The sequence below is a fragment of the Cricetulus griseus genome, assembly GCF_003668045.3.
Source record: "Cricetulus griseus strain 17A/GY chromosome 1 unlocalized genomic scaffold, alternate assembly CriGri-PICRH-1.0 chr1_0, whole genome shotgun sequence".
NCBI classification, from domain to species: domain Eukaryota; kingdom Metazoa; phylum Chordata; class Mammalia; order Rodentia; family Cricetidae; genus Cricetulus; species Cricetulus griseus.
The window spans coordinates 109,337,900-109,356,298 of NW_023276806.1; the positions used below are offsets into that span (position 1 = coordinate 109,337,900).

Below are 18,399 nucleotides of genomic sequence, written 5' to 3' on the forward strand. Positions count from 1 at the left end.
TGGGGCTGCATTCAAGCCACAGTATACGCATGAAGGTCACAGGACAACACTGGATGTTGGTCCTAGCCTTCCACTTTGCTTGAGACAGGGTCTCTTGTTCATCACAGCTGCATATGCCAGACTAGCTGGCAATGAGCTTCCAGGGATTCCTGTCTCAACCTCTTTCCTTACAGGAGCACTAAGATCACCCATGGATACTGTTGCATCTGCCTTTACATGGGTGCTGAGGATCTGAACACAAGACTTCAAGCAGCAAGAGCTTTAGCCACTGAGCCAACTCCACAACCCAACAGGAATACTTCTCAGAAATGTAGTTTGAATCATAGACAAGAAACAGAGGATATATACATATATATATAATGAGACACAAATCCCCCCCTTCTCTCTCTCACACACACATACACACACGCTCACATAAAGTTAGAGAATGAGCTAAATCAATTCTGTTCACAGAAGGCTACAGGCTGCCTTATGAAGGGATGCTGACTGGCCTTAGGCATGCAGAAGAGCCATCTAGGTACTGAAAAATGTTGACTATTGATCCAAAGAGGCAGTTAAACAGGACAAGACACACATCAAAATGCTCAATGTACACTTATGAATGGATATTATACCTCAAAAACATTTCTGAAAAATGAGTACCCATCTTCAAGAAATTTACAGCAAAAGGTAAGCCACATATGTCATAGAAAACAAATCCATAGTTGAGGACTTAAGAAACCATATAAAATAGCTTGGAATTAAAATCTTCATTCTTTATCAGAAATAGTCTTCATGGGGGCGGTAATCTGGAAAGCTAATGTATGAAATGAGCATGATGGTGTATATTTGTAATGTCAATACTTGGGAGACTCAGGCGGACTAGTAAAGTCTTATCTCAAAAAACAACCAGAAACAATGAATAGGTAAGTATTATTTATAGACACTTAGATAATGAATGTTTTCCTTTTCTCCCTCCTTATCCTTAAAAAGAAAAAAAATTCAGTTATCCAATTGCTCCCAACTCCCAGAAACCAGCAAGATGGTGGAAGTGGAGCAGAAGAAGAAACAGATTGTCTTCAGGTTCACCTACCATGGTGTGGACCTGAATCAACTGCTGGCTATGTCCTATGAGCAGCTGATGAGCTGGACAGACCCCACCTGTGGTAGCACGGGAGCAGGACTTCCTACTCAAGCACCTGAGAAAGGCCATGAAGGAGGTGCCACCCATGGAGAAGTCCCAGGTGGTGAAGAACTGCCTGAGAAACATGATCATCCTGCCTGAGATGGTAGGCAAGATTACCGGCTTGTATGACGGCAAGACGGTGGGCACGTATGACGGCAAGACCTTCAAGCATGAAGAAATCAAGCTAAAGATGAGTTCTCCATCACCTACACACCCGTGAAGCACAGCTGGCCTGGCACCAGTGCCACCTACTCCTCCTGCTTCACCCCTCCAAGAAACCATGGCACAAAGACTCATGTTTAGTCCCTGAGGGAAAAGAAATCCAATTATGACCTAAAACGAATAACCCTGAAGAAAAAAGCTCCACCAAGGCAGCTTCCATGATGTAGGTAAGAGAGTAAATTCTGTTTGCTCTGGTCTGAAGATGCCAGCTGGCTACTGCTTTCAGATGAGTGCCAAATTTTAAGAAGACACTTAGAAACAGAAATGTAGGTGATCAGCAAAAAGTGCCACCACCCCCAAAGGACAGCAAGTCTCTGAGATCTAAGCAGAGAAAATAAATGCAGGATGGGCTCTGTTGTTGTGAAAGGACACAAGAGAAGCATCATTGGCCTATCTTACCAAGGAAAAGCCACATTCACAAAGAGGAGAGGCCAGAAAGCAAGTATGTGTATATGCATACTGCCATAGTCTGTAACTGTGCGCAGTGTTCTAACTGTGGTTATCTGAAACACTGAGACCCACAATCTCAGTTACTGCTGGAACTGAGATCTTGAGAAATCTCATGCCATCAAATGCAGACATAGGAAAAAGATGCCTTTTTATTTGTTAAGGAAAATCTGAGCCAGGTTTTATGGTACATGCCTGTAGTCCTAACTTTGGGGATTTAGAGGCAGGAGAATCATGAGTTCAAGGTCAGCACTAGGTATTTATGTAAGAAAGGCTCAATGTGTTTATGTGCATACTCAATGTTTGCATGGAGTCTAATCTGAAAAATAAGCAAATAAAATGAATCGAGACATTCTAAGAGGCATTATATAACTTATACCTCCAGTATTAGAGATAATGGATAAGTGTGTGTCAGGGGAACATAACTATAAAAAACACACGGACACACAAAAAGAACCCAATACATTATATAAAACACTGTTGACACTTTAAAATAGTAGATGGGCTGGGCGTTGGTGGCGCACGCCTTTAATCCCAGCACTCGGGAGGCAGAGGCAGGCGGATCTCTGTGAGTTGGAGGCCAGCCTGGTCTCCAGAGCGACTGCTAGGATAGGCTCCAAAGCTACACAGAGAAACCTTGTCTCGAAAAACCAAAATAAAATAAAATAAAATAAAATAGTAGATGGAAAAATAAGTAAAGATTCAAATATAAACTGCCCCTAAAGCTGAAAAGAATATCCGGCATGTAAAGAAGTATGCGACATGAACAGACTGTGGACAAAAGCTTGTCAGTTGTTCCTGATCTTTACTGATCGATCACAAGCGTATCTGAGGGTCTTGAATTGTGATGAACAGCAGCTTATTTTTTTCAAGGGTGCAGTCTTGATGTTCTTACACAGTCTCTGCATGGGGCTATTCTTTGTAAAGCTCCTCGAATCCATATATACCAACACAAGCATTCCTAATTAAATGTTCCCATCCTCAGTTCTCCCTTGAGTATGTGGAAAGCCATTCCTCATGCACTTGTATCCAGACCACACGTCTGGCAGAACAGCAATGATGATGGAACAGCACTATTGTTGCCTGAGTGTCTTTATATACTGCCATGCACTTCCTAAGTAGTTGGTAACATTGCTGGCTTCCTCCAGCAAGGAGGCTTTCATCCACTAAAAGTTCCTGGAGCTACATCAGCTAGAATGAATGCCAGTGCAGATAAACAAACACTGGAAGGCCAAGCCTTTTCCCAAAATTCAATGTTCTACTTTTCTTGCATGGCCTTTTCTCCATGAGAAAAAGAGAGAGAGAGAGAGAGAGAGAGAGAGAGAGAGAGAGAGAGAGAGAGAGAGAGAGAGAGTGTATGTCTGTGTCTGTGTGTTACATGCATGATTGTGGGGGAATTTGTTCCTATGTATATGCAGAGGCCACTCAAGAAGCTGATGTCTTCCTCTATCATTCTTCTCCCTGAGACAGGCTCTCTCACTGAATCCAGCTGCTGCTTTGGCTGGGCCGCACTCACTGTAAGATAACATGGAGATGCATGTTGGAATCCATGCACTGACAGACATCCTTCAGACATGTCTCCTTAGAATTTGCTTTGTGACACTCTGTCATGTCGCACGGTGACACTCACTGTCTGCCCATTTCTGACATACTTCTTCCACTATTACATGAGCTTCTTGATGCAAGCAGTCAGATCATCACTGTAATCTCTGCGTGCCTGACCCTTAAACAGGCAGTCAGATATTTTCTGATTCAGTGAGCAAACAATAAAATTTACACTTCAGGCCAGACACATTTAAAATGTTCCTAAAATTCCTGTTTTAAGCTGGGTCAACTGAAAAGACTGGCACATTTTAGGATGGTTACAAGTTTGAAGTTTTGTTGAGAATGCTCTTTCAGAGCCAGTGAGATGATCAGTGTGAGTAAACGCACTTGCCCACAAGCCTGGTGAGGTCCAAGCCCAGAACCCATGTGATGGCAGGACAGACCCACTCCCACAAGCTGTCCTCTGACAGCCACACATGCCAGGTATATGTACCCACAAATAAATAACTGTAAGGAAGAACAGATTTTCACATTTGATTAGTCTATCATTATAAAGTAGAATAAGGTTGCTAATTGACTCACACATCATATTACATGACTTAAAATCAGCAATGCAAAAATAGACATCTTAATATGTTCAAAATAACTTATATTTTTCCTCTCAGAACTGGGATATTTTAGAGAAGTGCCCTTATAAAGGAACTTACTTACGTATAATACCACTGTCGTTAAGAAGGTCAAATGAAACAGTCTACAGCCACTCCAAGAACTTGGTGTCCTCGAGTGCAAACATACAATTTAAAAGTATTTTTATTCATAAATTATATATTTTGCATCATGTTATTGGATACAGCTGCTCCAGCCTAAATGATCCCTGTATAATTAACTTACTTTCTTCTCCTTGTCAACAACCATAAGCAAGATAAAATTATATTATTCAAACTTGAAAAGGATCTGAACTAGCTGAGCATATCTCTGTTACATGGAAGTACTTCTTTTATGACCATTTGTACAGACTTTACTTGGAGACTGTAAATTCTGTCTTCTACCCCCGGCTCACAGGGCACTACCCTTAACCGTGTATCTCTGCAAACAAGGACTGAAGCTGCGGCAGCACTTACCAACCAGTACCTGACCGCTCTTCATGGCAGAGCCTCCTGGTGACAGGCCGTGTACCACCAGCCTCTCCCCATTGGCCTGCTTCCCGCTCCTTCTCCAGCTCCACTTGGTCTGATGGATGATTCCTACCAGCACTTCCAGGAGTTTGAGCTGCTCCCTGGCTTTGATGACCGTTAGCTTTTTGGGGTTAATATAGATTGTCACATCCTTGTACCGCTGTTGCACAGTAACCCCGGTCTTCTGGTTGGACTGATGCTTCAGAATGGACACCGGCCCATTGTCACTGCTGTTCTTTTTGTGGTAGCGCTTAGGTAAAAGTTTTTTGCTTTTTAAGATTTTGGTGAAGCGCTTAAGCTTGGGTTCATACTTCTTTCTTTCTCTGGTGTCATCTTCTTCAATGATGACCTCCTTTTCACTGAACCTGACATGGTTCACAGTCTGTGTCTCCGGAAGGAGGCTTTCTTCCTCATCCTCACTCAGTTCCAGGTAAAACAGCTCTCCATTCCTCTGCACACTGTCCAGCCACTCAGGCTCCAGATCACTGTGTGAGAGAGGAAAGGTCACCTGAGAAAGCTCATCCAACATGAGAAAGACAGCCCCACTTTCCTGTGTGGGAGGGGCAGTAGGCTTGGTAGTAGAGATTGGGGGGAGGAATTGTTTTAAAGAATGGGGGAGGGAATCAAACAGGCAGAGTAATACCAAAGAAAATCAATAAAAGGGGAAAGGAAAGAACCTTTTCTATGATCTATTGGACTATACCTTTTAAAAAATAATTCTGGCTCACACCTGCAATTCCAGCACTTAGGAAACTGAGGCAGGAGGACTGTCATGAATTCAAGGTTAGCCTGGACTACACAGTGAATTCCTGGTTACAAAGTGAGACCCTGTCTCAAAAAACAAAAACAAAGCAAAACAGTAACAACAAAACTAATTCAAAGGCTAGGAAGACAGTTCAGCGGGTAAGGAATTTACGGCACAACCATGAGGACCTGAGTTCAGATCCCCAGTGCCCACATAAAAAAGCCAGACTCAGGGAGGACACTGCATAGTGGTGTCCTCTGAATTGACATGTTCCCTCTATGAAGGAAGGGGAGGCTCACAAGATTCAGGAGATAAAGAAAGTGTCACACATCTGGGAAAGTAAAATCTTGAAAATTCTACAAGGCCCAGCTTTACAGAAAGCAGGAACTGCCAGGGAAGAGACTAAACAGCAGCTGCAGAGGGAGATACTTGGGCCTGTGGAGTTGCCTACATGCTGTGTGCAGGACTCTAGGGCTTCAGTTTCTCAAGTCTTCACATTTTCTGGGGTGACACACTTGCTTTTGAGTTGTCCCTGCCCCTTGTTTTTTTTTTTTGTTGTTTGTTTGTTTGTTTGTTTGTTTTTTTCCGAGACAGGGTTTCTCTGTGGCTTTGGAGCCTATCCTGGCACTTCGCTCTGGAGACCAGGCTGGCCTTGAACTCACAGAGATCCACCTGCCTCTGCCTCCCGAGTGCTGGGATTAAAGGCATGTGCCACCAATGCCCGGCTTTTTTTCCCTGCCCCTTCCAAGTAACCCCTTATAACTCCTGTTAGTGACCCTCACAAACTCCCACTGACTCACCAAGTCTACTCTGCAGTGAGTAAATACATGTGTTGTGTCTTCTCAGAAAAAAAAAATCCCTCACACAACAATATGGTAGGTAGCACATGTCTAGCTCAAAGGGTGAGCTTCAGGTTCAGTGACAGACTCTATCTCAATAAATAAATAAATAAATAAATAAATAAATAAATAAATAAAATAAGGTAGAGTGCAATAAAGGACCACCAGCATCAACTTCTGGCTTCTGCATGTACAGACCTGGGCAAGTATACCCATATTCACAAACATGCTTGCACACACACACACACACACACACACACACACACACACCACTAATCCAGCCACTGTGTGGCTATAGCTTACTTTGGACATCTCAGAATTTGCACCAGCCACTGAAAGTGTGACCGAATCCACAGAAGCCAGCTGTCTGGAAACCACCTAACTGCATGGGGAGCACTTGGGATTGCTTCAGGCTAGAACAAAGCTATGCATCACGTACTTTGTTTAGATAACAGTTTTTAGAAAAGCAGCATTCATCTTTCCACAAACTGCAACCATGGCTGAAACTAACCAGTTATAACCATAGCTCATAATGAACCTAGCTATAACCTATAATTTCTGCACAACTCCTCATTAGCAGTAATAGTAAGAAAAGTGAAGCCCACACTTTACATAATTCATCCCGTGGCTGTAAATGAGGATAGATGGGAAGTTGGTTGTTAAATAACCAAATTATTGAAATTAAAATGGAAACAGCATTAAACAGCAACAACACCCACACTGTGGCAATAAACTGATCATTCTGTCCTCTTTGGAGTCACAGTCTGCCTCCCGAGCTGCTGTTTTTAAAAGTGATACTGGTTTGCCACCATGTGAGGAGAGTCTTTAGCTGAGCACCTGGCAGGAAAGGGTGTAATCTGTGTTCCAATCATTCACCCAACAGAAGTCTTCTTTGCTTTCTTGAGTGTTTATTAGCAACTCTGATTCTTTAATTAAATTTTTATGATGTACTGCTTTCTGAATACTATGAAAATCAGTCCCCAAAATATCCTATCCTATTAAGGCTATGGTCTATATAGCTGGTTAGTAACAGAGACTTTTCAAGTGTACATTAGTCATTAAAAAAAAAAAATAAAGATAGAGGTGGCTAAAAACACCAAAACTAACACTTCCCTGGTCTAGTTGGTTCCCAATAGTTGGCATCACTTTAGATGCCCAGTATCATTCAGATTTCCAGCCACATATATTGGCAGTTTCAACCTCACCAAACCTTGAAGAAGTTAGTGTTTAACATTTCACAGCTCTGCTCTGAAGATTCCAAATAGCTGTGTGCTTACTGTAAGCCTTTAGGTGACAAGTGAGCAATAGTCTTTTTTAAATTTATTTTTATTTCATGTGCATTGGTGTTTTGCCTGCATGTATGTCTATATGAGGGTGTTGTGTCTCCTAAAACTGAAGTTACAGACAGCTGTGAGCTGCCATGTGGGCACTTGGAATTGAACTCAGGTTCCAGGTCCTCTGGAAGAGCAGTCAGTGATATTAACCGCTGAGCCATCTCTCCAGCTCGTGAACAATAATCTTAACTGATACACTGGACAGTATGATCAGGTGTCACTATGGTCTGGCTATGAAGTGTCCCCAAAACACTTATGTGTTAATGCTTGGTCCCAGGCAGTGAGCTACAGAGAGGAAATCATGAGGGTACTATTCACTGATGAGTTCACAGGTAAAAGGGCTGTTAGGAGGCAGGGGGTAACTAGGAGCATGCCTCTCAAACTATACTCTGTCCCCTGCCCTAGCATGCACATGCCCCCCCCCCCCATGGCTGCCATGAGGAGAGCAGCTTCCCTCTGCCATCATGCACTGTTTCACCCACAGGCCCAGATAAGAGCGAAGCAACTATTTCTTTGAAATCAGGATACAAAATAAATCCTCTTTGATTAACTAACTTGTCACAGTGTTGAGAAGTGATGGATGCCTAGTAACTGAGATACATATCAGTTTCAACAACAGATGGTTTGCTTTAACATCTCATCCTTTTAGTTTGCTGTGTTCTTTGTATTAGATTCGTGAGCACTTTTTCATTTCATTACTTATATAAGGCTGGCTCATCTTAACCTGTAATATCTAAACATGAACTCACCTTTTGGTTATGATTTAAAGATCCATGTGGGAAGAAAGTATAGCACACCAAGCCCTGTGGCAAATAAAAACAACTCTGCTGTAATATCTAGATGGCTCAGCAGGTAGAAGTGCTTGCTGCTAAGCCTGACAACCTGAGTTTGATTCCTAGGACCCACATGGTAGAAGAAGAGAATGGACTCCACAAAGTTGTTCTCTGTTCTCCATACATGCTACATGACACATATGTACTTGCATGTACACACTTGCAAATATACACAATAATAGCAAATAAAACACAAAGTTACCTTTGCTTTGAGGGAAAGAGAAGCTGAGAAAAAAACCATGATGGTGCATATGGGTGGTAGAAGACAGAGGCATAAAAGGCTAAATGGTTGGGGAGAGTTAGGAAGGAAAAGAAAACCAGGACTTAACAACTAGCTCCAATAGAACAGGGCACATATTGCCTTAAGCAAGAGATGGATGCTGGGAGATCAAGCATGGGCTGAGAAACTGTCACAAACCACAGGAGACTAAGGAGAACTGATGACGAGCAGCAACATGATATGCTGGGTGGAATCCTGGAACCAAAACGGAACAGTAATAGAAGAGTGGTAACATCTAAATGAAGTTTGGAGTCAGCTCACAGACCAACATTAACTTCTTACTGGCAAGCGAGTAACAGCTGAGTAAGATGTTAGCGTCACAGAGAAAGGGTTTTATGGGGAGCACAGGAGCACCTTTGCAACTTTCTGTAAGTCAAAAATTAACCCTAATTAAAAAAAAATCTTTTAGAAAGGGAATTAAATCTAGCTATTTCAATTCATACTTTTGTAGTGCAGACCTCAAAAGTTAGCAATAAGGTACTTTTAACATCCCTGAGACCTCATTGCACAAGCTAGGAAGTTCTCACTGTGTAATGTTTCTTGTGAAAGTCACTGATGTTTATTTTACTTTTTTCTAATCAAAAACAGCCTTAGGTTTACAGGCTGCTTACAAGGCCTAAGGGTGCTTAATTGGTTTCCAAAACCCTTAGTAATAAAGTATACAGGAGCAGCATCCTGCCCAGAAAAAAAGATCAATTAATGTGAAAACAACACATCCATTTACAGCTGCATGATAACATATCAAAGGAAATGAACTTGAGATAATGCTAATAGCTCCCAATTCCTAATGTAGTCCTAAATGCTGGGTTTATAGGTATGGTGGCCCCTTAGACTCATGTCTTCGAATGCTTGGCCCATAGGGAATGGTACTATTAGGAGGTGTATGTAGCCTTGTTGGAGAAACTGTCACTATGGAGGCAGGTATTTTGGTCTCAAATGCTCAAGTTACACCCAGTGTAGTACACAGTTCTCCTTCTGCTGCCTGTGTGTCAAGATGTAGAATTCTCAGCTCCTTCTTTAGCACCATGTCTGCCTGTATGCTGCCATGCTTCTCACCATGATGATAATAGACTAAACCTCTGAAATTGTAATCCAGCCCCAATTAAATGTTTTCTTTTATAAGAGTTGCCAAGGTCATGGTGTCTCTTCATAGCAAGAGAAACCCTAAAGTAATAGAAAACATTTTATATTCCCTTTCTAAAAGTTACATGACTTTCTTAGGTCTTCATTAGCATTAATGTCAGGGTTTTTTTTTTTTTTTTCATCCTTTGAAATAGCTTGGCAATTTCCTAACCACTGCAAGAAGATCCCCACAACATGTACCCTGATCTGCACATTTCCTCATTTAAGTAAAACAGACATTTGCAATATCCCAAATAATTACATCCTGCTCTCTTGAGAAAAGTACAATGCATTTTACCAAAGCAGTCACTATGTATTTGTAATAAGAGAGCTGTGTGGCTTACACTGTCCGCTACATATTTGTGTGATACTAATGGGTATAGCAGCAGGACAATTGCAGACTCACAGAAAAACCACACAGGACAGAAAACAAACTAGGTGATTCAGTGATGGTTAATCTCAACTGTCAACCTGATGGGATTTGTCCTAGATAATTTCTGTGGCTGTGATAAAACACCCTGACAAAAACAATGAAAGGGAGACAGGGTTTATTTTAGGTCACCATTCCAGATAGAAAGAGTTCATCACAGTGGGGTTACATGGTACCTAAAAGAAAGGCATGAAGAGGAGCAGGAGACTGGTTGATCATATTGTATTTCCATAAAGGAAGCAGAGACAGAGAACAGCAAACGGGGTTACGCCATAAACCCTGAAAAGCCCACCCCCAATGACACACTTCTTCCATCAAGGTTTCATCTCCTGAAGGTTTTAGAACTCCCCCAGATAGCATCACCAGCTGGATACCAGGTGCTTAATGACATGAGTCTATTGGGGACATTTCAGATTCAAAACAAACAGAATCCCCTAGGAGACAAGTTTCTAGGCATGCCTGTGACTATCTAGATTAGGCTAACCTCTGAGCATGCCTGTGACTATCTAGATTAGGTTAGAATCTGGACATGCCTATGACTATCTGGAGTAAGTTAGCCTCTGGGCATGTCTATGGCTACCTAGATTAGGTTAGCCTCTGGACATAACTATGACTATCTAGATTAAGTTAGCCTCTGGGCATGTCTATGGCTACCTAGATTAGGTTAGCCTCTGGGCATGCCTATGAGGGATCATCTGCATTAGGTTAATTGATGTACAAAGGAGAAATCTGGCTGAGCATTCACAGATCTCTGATCCTTGACTGTGCAATGAGACCAGCTGCCTCAAGTACATGCTACTATGACTTCCCTCCCATGTGGACTGTACCCTCAAACTATAGATCAAATAAACCCTTCCTTCTTTAAGTTACCAGGTATATTGTTACAGCAATGAGACAAGTACTTAACACATCATGGGAATTCATATTAATTCTATCTGGCATATGTTAGGCAGGCACCAGTCTGCCTAAGCTTTTCTGTGGTTCCCTGTTAACATCTGAATTTCACCTCTGACAGTCTTCTGAAAGAAAAACATCCTACTACATGTTGTAGCAGCTTGCATGTGGCAACCACAGTTGGATTGAAGCCCTTCTAGCCTGTCACCATGGGACAACGGAAAAGCATATCTGAGAAAACAAAGGGAACAGCTGAAGCCATGACTAAGCACTCATTGTGGGTAGTTTATTTCTGTACTAGGATCATTGCTCCACGGCAGCTATGACAATAATGACCCTGTTCCCATGTCCCATCCTATAGCCAATGGGCACATCTACATACTGCTAAGTGGGATTATGATCTAATGTGGGCAGAATAAAAACCACAGACCAGCAGCACATTTATGCTTATGCTAAGGCTTTCGTGTACTTTTATTTTACTCATTGTGGGATGAAATCTTGCTATGCGGCCCAAGCTAGGCTTAGAATTGCGACTGTCCTGCCTCAGCCTCCATAGTTTTTAGGACAACAGGCATGTGCCACTGAGCCTAGGTTTACTGCACTTTTGAACATGTCAGCTGGGACAGACAGCTAACGGAATAGCTGAAACGCAAAAAGTAAGTGCAGACACACCTACCTATCTAGGGGGTAAAAGGTAGAAAAATTAAGAAGAAGCCAACAGGGATCTAGGAAAAGGTAGCACTTGAGTGGGGCTTATCAGTGATTTTGACAAGTAGAAACTGAAAGGAGGTTTCAAACCCAAGGAACAAAATGTATAAAGCTGCAAGCATGAAGAAGCAGGTGGACATTTCAGTGTAGTAGGAATACAAGTAGCTTGGAGGATGAAGTGGGTACTGGGAAGATGGTTCCTTGGGCAAGAGTGCTTGTTCCATAAGCATGAGGACCAGAATTTGAATTCAAGGGCTTGGAGTGGAGAGGGCCACTCAGGCTAGCACCCCAGAACTGTGAGGTGTGACCTAGAGGATCAACTAATTCCACCCCCCCCCCCAATCCATACCTCATCTGTTACTGTTCAGAAAGAGGCAGGCCTCCCATGGGTGTTAAAAAGCATGACATATCAACTTGCTTTAGAACTAAGCTCCTCCCCTCATATTAAGGCTGGGCAAGGCAAGCCAGTATGGGGAATAGGGTCTCAAAAACCAGCCAAAGCATTATGGATAACTCCCATTGTTAGGAGTCCTGCAAATAGACCAAGCTACACAACTGTCACATATATGCAGAGGGCCTAGGTCAGTCCCATGCAGGCTCCCTGGTCGTCAGTACACTCTGTAAGCTATGAGCCCAGGTTAGTTGTGGGTTTTCTTGTGATATCCTCCACCCCCGTCCCCCAGTTCATATAATCCTTACTCCCCCTCTTCAGCAAGATTCCTCAATCTTGGCCCAATGCTTGGCTGTGGGGAGAGACCCTTTCCTAAGGGCTCAAGGAGAGTGACAGACCAGTGTCCCAATATTCACCACTGGTCTCGGTAAGTATATGGGCACACACACATATATACTTATACCATACACACATAACAGAGATGAGATAAGCCAGAAAAAGAATTTTCCAAGTTATCCCAAGGAATGAAGGGTGGGGAACCACTGAGCTTTTGAGTAGAGCAAGAAAGTAGTTTAGAACTGTGTTGTCTTTTATTGTTGTATTTTAAATACACTTTTATTAATTCTTCAGTAATTTCACAGAATTGTATTTTGATCACATTCATCCCAGCTCCTTCCCCCTAACTACTCCCAGATCCACCCTCACCTCTATACCCACAACTTATTATTATTATTATTATTATTATTATTATTATTATTATTATTATTTAAAGGACCCATCAGCTACAACGGTGTTGCCGATGCACTCCTGGATGTGGGGCCAGCCACTGAAGCACAGTCTACTTATCAGGGACTATACCCTTAAAGAAAGCTGACTCACCCTTCCCCAGAAACCACCAACCATTCATAGCACCTTAGTTAGGGGTAGTGATTCATGAGCCTCTTCCCCCTCCATGCTAGAATGTTAACTCACTTGATCTTATGGATCTTAGGGGCAAATCCTTAGATCTGTATGTTTAATTTGGGGTGTCTGTAGAATCCAGAAATCCAAAAAGGAATCATTGATGGGGAGAACAATGAAATGGACTTATCTTTTAATTGTGTGTGTGTGTGTGTGTGTGTGTGTGTGTGTGTGTGTGTACCTGTGAGGCCAGAGGCATCAGCTCTCTTCCAAGCTGGTGTTACACATGTTTGTGAGCTGCCTGACATAGACAGAAATTAAACTTGGGTCCTCCCTCAAAAAAAACAGTCCATGCCATGATCTTAATCACTGAAACATCTCTCCAATCTTTAGAGCTATGCTTGAGAAAGTAAACTCTTGCAGCTGGATGGAGGAATAACTGGAAATAGAAGCAGAACATCTGCATCCGCTAGAAGGAACTCCGGTGGATTGTGAGAGGGAGAGGAGAGAAAGGCCTTGCAGTAAGGCAGTGTGAGGACAGTAAAGGGCGGGTACAACCAGAGACTTACCAAAGTGCAAGAAGATGAGAGGATGGGAGAGAAACAAGGAAAAGAATTTTCTTCAACACACTGAGCCAAAAGTGCAGTGAGGTGGCAGTTGGGAATCACCATTTTCATCATTAACCTAGTTCCATGCTATCTATCTTATTAAACTATATGAGTTTACAAAAAAAAAAAAAAAACTAATTAAAAGTCAGGATTCAGAACAGGAGAAAAGGGGGGCACTATTACCTCAAACAGGGTATAATAATAATATGGCATCATGAATTTGAATGAAATATTTTGATACCATTAAGTCACTCATATCCATGTCAAAACTCAAGAAAAGGTAAACATTGATCCAGACAAACAATGGAATCCTACTCAGAAAAAAAAGAGAGTTGAGCCATTGTAGGCACCAACATAATTACCCCAAGAAAAAGAAAGTAAACGAAACAGAAACTCAATGACTTTATTTTTACAAAGTCTGGAAAACAAAAGGGCGCTTAGAGCTACAGAAGAGGGACATATGGTCTTAGACATGTGGGGGAGCAGCTGGGTGAGGGATAATGTGTTATGTTGATGGATGGTTACACAGGTTTTCACATATGCCTCAAAAAGGGGCGGAAAAATCTCAGGCAAAATATAAGGGGCTATTTGCTTTCCTTCTCTAGCCAATCTTATTTTAGGTAGAAGCTTCTCAGCTTTTTTTTTTCAGCTAAAATCTATTTTACAGCCACCTCTCTTCTTGCCCAAAAGCCCTAGTTATAAAAATAACAATAAGAAAACAAAACCACTTTCAAAAATTAAAAATCAATGTCATAAAATTGACAGCTTCTGGCCATCATAAACGAATCAATGTTGCTTTGATCAAATGGTAACTGCAGGGCAAAGCAAGGATGCTAAGGAAACACCCGATTTCCATTATCTAAGTTCTGAAGCAGTCAGTGGTTCCCTTAGCCCAATTCTCACAACAGTTTTGTCCCTGAAGCCTCCCTGAGGTTTAGACATAACAGCATCAACCTAAAACCTCCCTCTATCATAATAAGCCTAAGACAAATCTATTAAAAGAATGACCTGGGGCCAGAGAAACTGCTCAGCAAGAAGGGCACTGGTTGCCTAGCCTGATGACCTACACTTGATGCCCTGAACACACATGGTAGGAGGAGATGATCAACAACGTTCAAGTTGTCTTCTGACATCCAATACTTGTGTTAGGGCAATTGTGAGCAAGCACACACATATGTGTACACACATACAAACACACATACATGGATGTATACTCGCACACACAGGCACATGCTAAAGTGTTTTTAAAAACCCTACCAGAATGTTATCCTAAAGCAATTTTATCTCACAATTGATAAATTACTGACAATCACATGCAGGTCACACTATATGTTGATAACAAATATGTATGAAATAGTAACTTGCAAAAAGACAAGTCAGACAGCAACTGGAATCTTGAAGTCCAGGATATGTAAAATGTCTTTCTTACTAAGTTTCATGGAGACCACAGAGGCAATGGGTGATTCTTATCTCTCTGATCTGATGAGAAAAGCTCAGTTTCATATTCCTAACTAAGCCTTTCATCAGAATGGTTTTTCCCAAAGCTGGATGATCCAGCTTGTACTGTAATTGTTGCTTAAGGCAGAGGCAGGCAGATCTCTGTGAGTTTGAGGCCAGCTTGGTCTACACAGAGAAACCCTGTCACGAAAATTCAAGAAAAAAAAATGCATAAAAAATCTGGGCTGCAGCACAGGAAGATTTGGTGGACTTGGTGGAGCCCCAGTTGGGGGCTCTACCCTGCCTGGGGAGTGGTGGGTGGATGGGGTGGGGGGTAGGTTGGAGGTGGGGGAGAAGGAATGGGGGTGAGGGGAGGGAGAGGGAGAGGGAATTACATGTGAAACAAGCCTGTTCCCTAACTTGAATTAATAATAATAATAATAAAAAGAGAGAAAAAAATCTGGGCTGGGCGTTGGTGGCACACGTCTTTAATCCCAGCACTCCGGAGGCAGAGGCAGGCGGATCTCTGTGAGTTTGAGACCAGCCTGGTCTACAAGAGCTAGTTCCAGGACAGCCTCCAAAGCCACAGAGAAACTCTGTCTCGAAAAACCAAAAAAAAAAAAAAAATCTGAATTTTGGTAGGACTCATGATACAGACCAGTGGAATACTTTGCAATAGAGCTGTACCATCAGGACAAGGACACTAGATTATTGGGAGTGACTGATGAATGCTAATAAGACATAGACACATGTACTCTGGATAGTGAAATACTTAGTTTTCCTACTACAAGGTTCTCAGGTTCCTCATTTCTAGAAAACCCCACTGGTTGCTGGGTGCCCTGTCAGGAGTGAATTTGGATTTCTAGAGACAGCATTCCTGTGCCCATAGGAACATTATACATTATCTAGACTAACATTATGTGACTAAGATGTGGAGAAACCAAGCATGGGAATATCAGTCTAAGGCTTCCCATAGCACAACCAAATAAGGGTATGTATCATCTCCTCCTGGGAAACTATTGAAATGACTGTGTCCTGGTTAGTGTTAATTGCCAACTTGATACAACCTAGAATTATCTAGAAAGGCAATCTCAGTTGAGGAGCTGCCTGGATCAGATGGACCTACGGGCATGTCTGTAGGGTATTGTCTTGATTGTTAATTGGTGTAGGTCTCAACCCACTGTGGTCTAGAAAAATTACAAGAAAGTTAGCTGAGCATAAACCTGCCTGCCTTCCAGCCAGCATCTCCCTCCATGCTTTGTGCCTTGCATCTTTGGCTGTGAAGTGAGTTCTTTGGTTAGGAGGTGTTGCTGTAGACTAGCAAGCAGGACTGTCTTCAAGGTCCTGACTTGACTTCCCTTAGTAATGGATGGTGACCTTGAATTGGAAGCCAAGTAAACCCTTTCTTCTCTAAGTTGGTCATAATTTCTTATTACAGCAACAAACATGAAACTAGAACAAACCACAAATTTTTAAATCATTTTTAGGACGACAACAAAAACTTACAAATAAGTTGATACTTGTTCAAAAATTTAAGAATACAATCTATCCCTATTAAGCTTCTAGAATGGATTTAAGCAGGGTTTCTCCCACTTTTAATTTAAGCAGGGTTTCCCCCACTTTTAGTGTTGCATACTCTAATTGCTTGTTTTAACTACACAAAAAACGTTATCCTAAACTATGGATGGCCGTTGGGTACCCAGTGGCCTGAACCCTTCCACTGCCAGTCATTCACTGTTAAGTTACCACTGGCTTTTCCATAGCAACAGGTATAGATTACTTTAAAATATGAAATACTCCGAATCAAAACAACTCATTCATGGTATTACCAAGAATTATGACTTGAAATAGAAAGGCCTGGGGTTGAATAGAAAAATACAGCATGAATATCTCTGAAGCCAGAGAGGCTGTCTTGATAGTGAGGCACTGAGGAGACTTCCTCTCTGTAATCTATTCATTTCCATAAGAGGAAAACATCTCCATAAATTTAAAACAGTTGCACGGTGTCTTTTCCCCTGTAAATACTCAGGAGTCTGCAGGTGGAGAGGGACCTCAGGGATTTGATGCATTTGCAGCTCTTAGAACAGTTGTTCAGTTCCAAGCACCCACACAGTGGCTCACAACGACGGGAAACTCTAGTTCTAGGACTCAACGCCCTCTTTTAGGCTCTAGGGGCACTGTACTCATGAGCAAATACCCACACAAGGGCACACAGATACACACAATCAAAAATAATGAAATCTTTTTAAAAATGCTCCGGAGTCTTAAGTCACAAATGAGGTTAGAAGGCAGTGCTACAGGATAGGGCTCAGGAGCACCACGGACATCCTTCACAGAGCACAGAGCCCACGAGGAGGCGGGGACCCTCTTATCCGGAAACCGCTCCCCGCACGTGCTCCCGGGGCCGAGGACCCGCAATCCCCTGGAGCCTTACGTGTCACTGCTGGCTGAGGAGCGGGAGTCCAAGCCGCTGGCCTCGGCGTCGCAGTCGCCCTCCTCCTCTTCCTCCTGTGAGGACATGTCTCCGGGGAACTCGGCAGGGCGCCCATGCGAGTCTCGCCACGCGGGGCCCGACATCGTCACAACCGCGAGAGCTCCGGGTGGAGACACTCAGACCCCAGAGCCAGCCATCCGCACCTCCAGCCGCGCCGCCATTTTGCCAAGCGGCACCACGTGACCCCGAGGCTCAGCTGCGATTGGATGAAGCGCTGGTTGCCCGGGAGACAGAGAAGCTTCCCGGCGAAGACATGGAGCATTGAAGAGAGCCAATGAGTGCTGTTTCCACAGGCTATGCAAACTTCGCTGCTCCAAGCAGCCAGTAAAGCAGACATTCTTTTTTCCCTTTTCTTTTTTTTTCTTTCCAGGCTGAGTATCTTACAGTTGGTACTTTGTCCTATTTTCTTTTTTCTATTTTTTTGTCTTTTTAAATTGTGATCCAAAACGATGGGTTCCATTTGGCCAGGTTTTTTGTTGTTGTTTTGACAGAGATAAAGAGCCTTTGCATTCATGCACCCCTAGGTGCCAATGCAAATATCTCAGTTCTTTCTTTCTTAAAAAATATTTTTATCTGTAACTTGTGAATACTTAAATCAAGTATTTTTAAGGTACATAAAAGTGATCACTGAGTCATACATCTCCCATTCAATTACATTCATTCTCAAGTCATACACCATACTAAGTATTTGCATACAGCGAAGTAAAGAGTCCTCTATAATTAAGTAAAAAAAAAAAAACTGAGACTTAGTGAGAGAAGAATGGTTATGTATCTAGTAGGCAACAAAGTCAACGAAGAAGAAGAAGAAGAAGAAGAAGAAGAAGAAGAAG

The 18,399-nt window shown here is 42.4% G+C and overlaps 1 protein-coding gene and 1 pseudogene across 1 annotated transcript in view; one reads left to right on the forward strand and one right to left on the reverse strand.

The window, feature by feature from the left end:
• Nucleotides 1-17,751, reverse strand: part of Intu (inturned planar cell polarity protein) — a 67,326-nt gene extending 49,575 nt beyond the window's left edge. The window contains exons 1-2 of the mRNA XM_027391943.2: nt 17,510-17,751; nt 4,501-5,039 (exon numbers count right to left, since the gene is read on the reverse strand). Of these exons, the coding sequence (XP_027247744.1) occupies nt 4,501-5,039; nt 17,510-17,652 (682 nt within the window). The 5' untranslated portion in view covers nt 17,653-17,751. The remainder of the gene's footprint in view (nt 1-4,500; nt 5,040-17,509) is intronic.
• On the forward strand, nt 1,022-1,468 carry LOC118239458 (annotated as a pseudogene).
• Nucleotides 17,752-18,399: the final 648 nt, after the last annotated feature.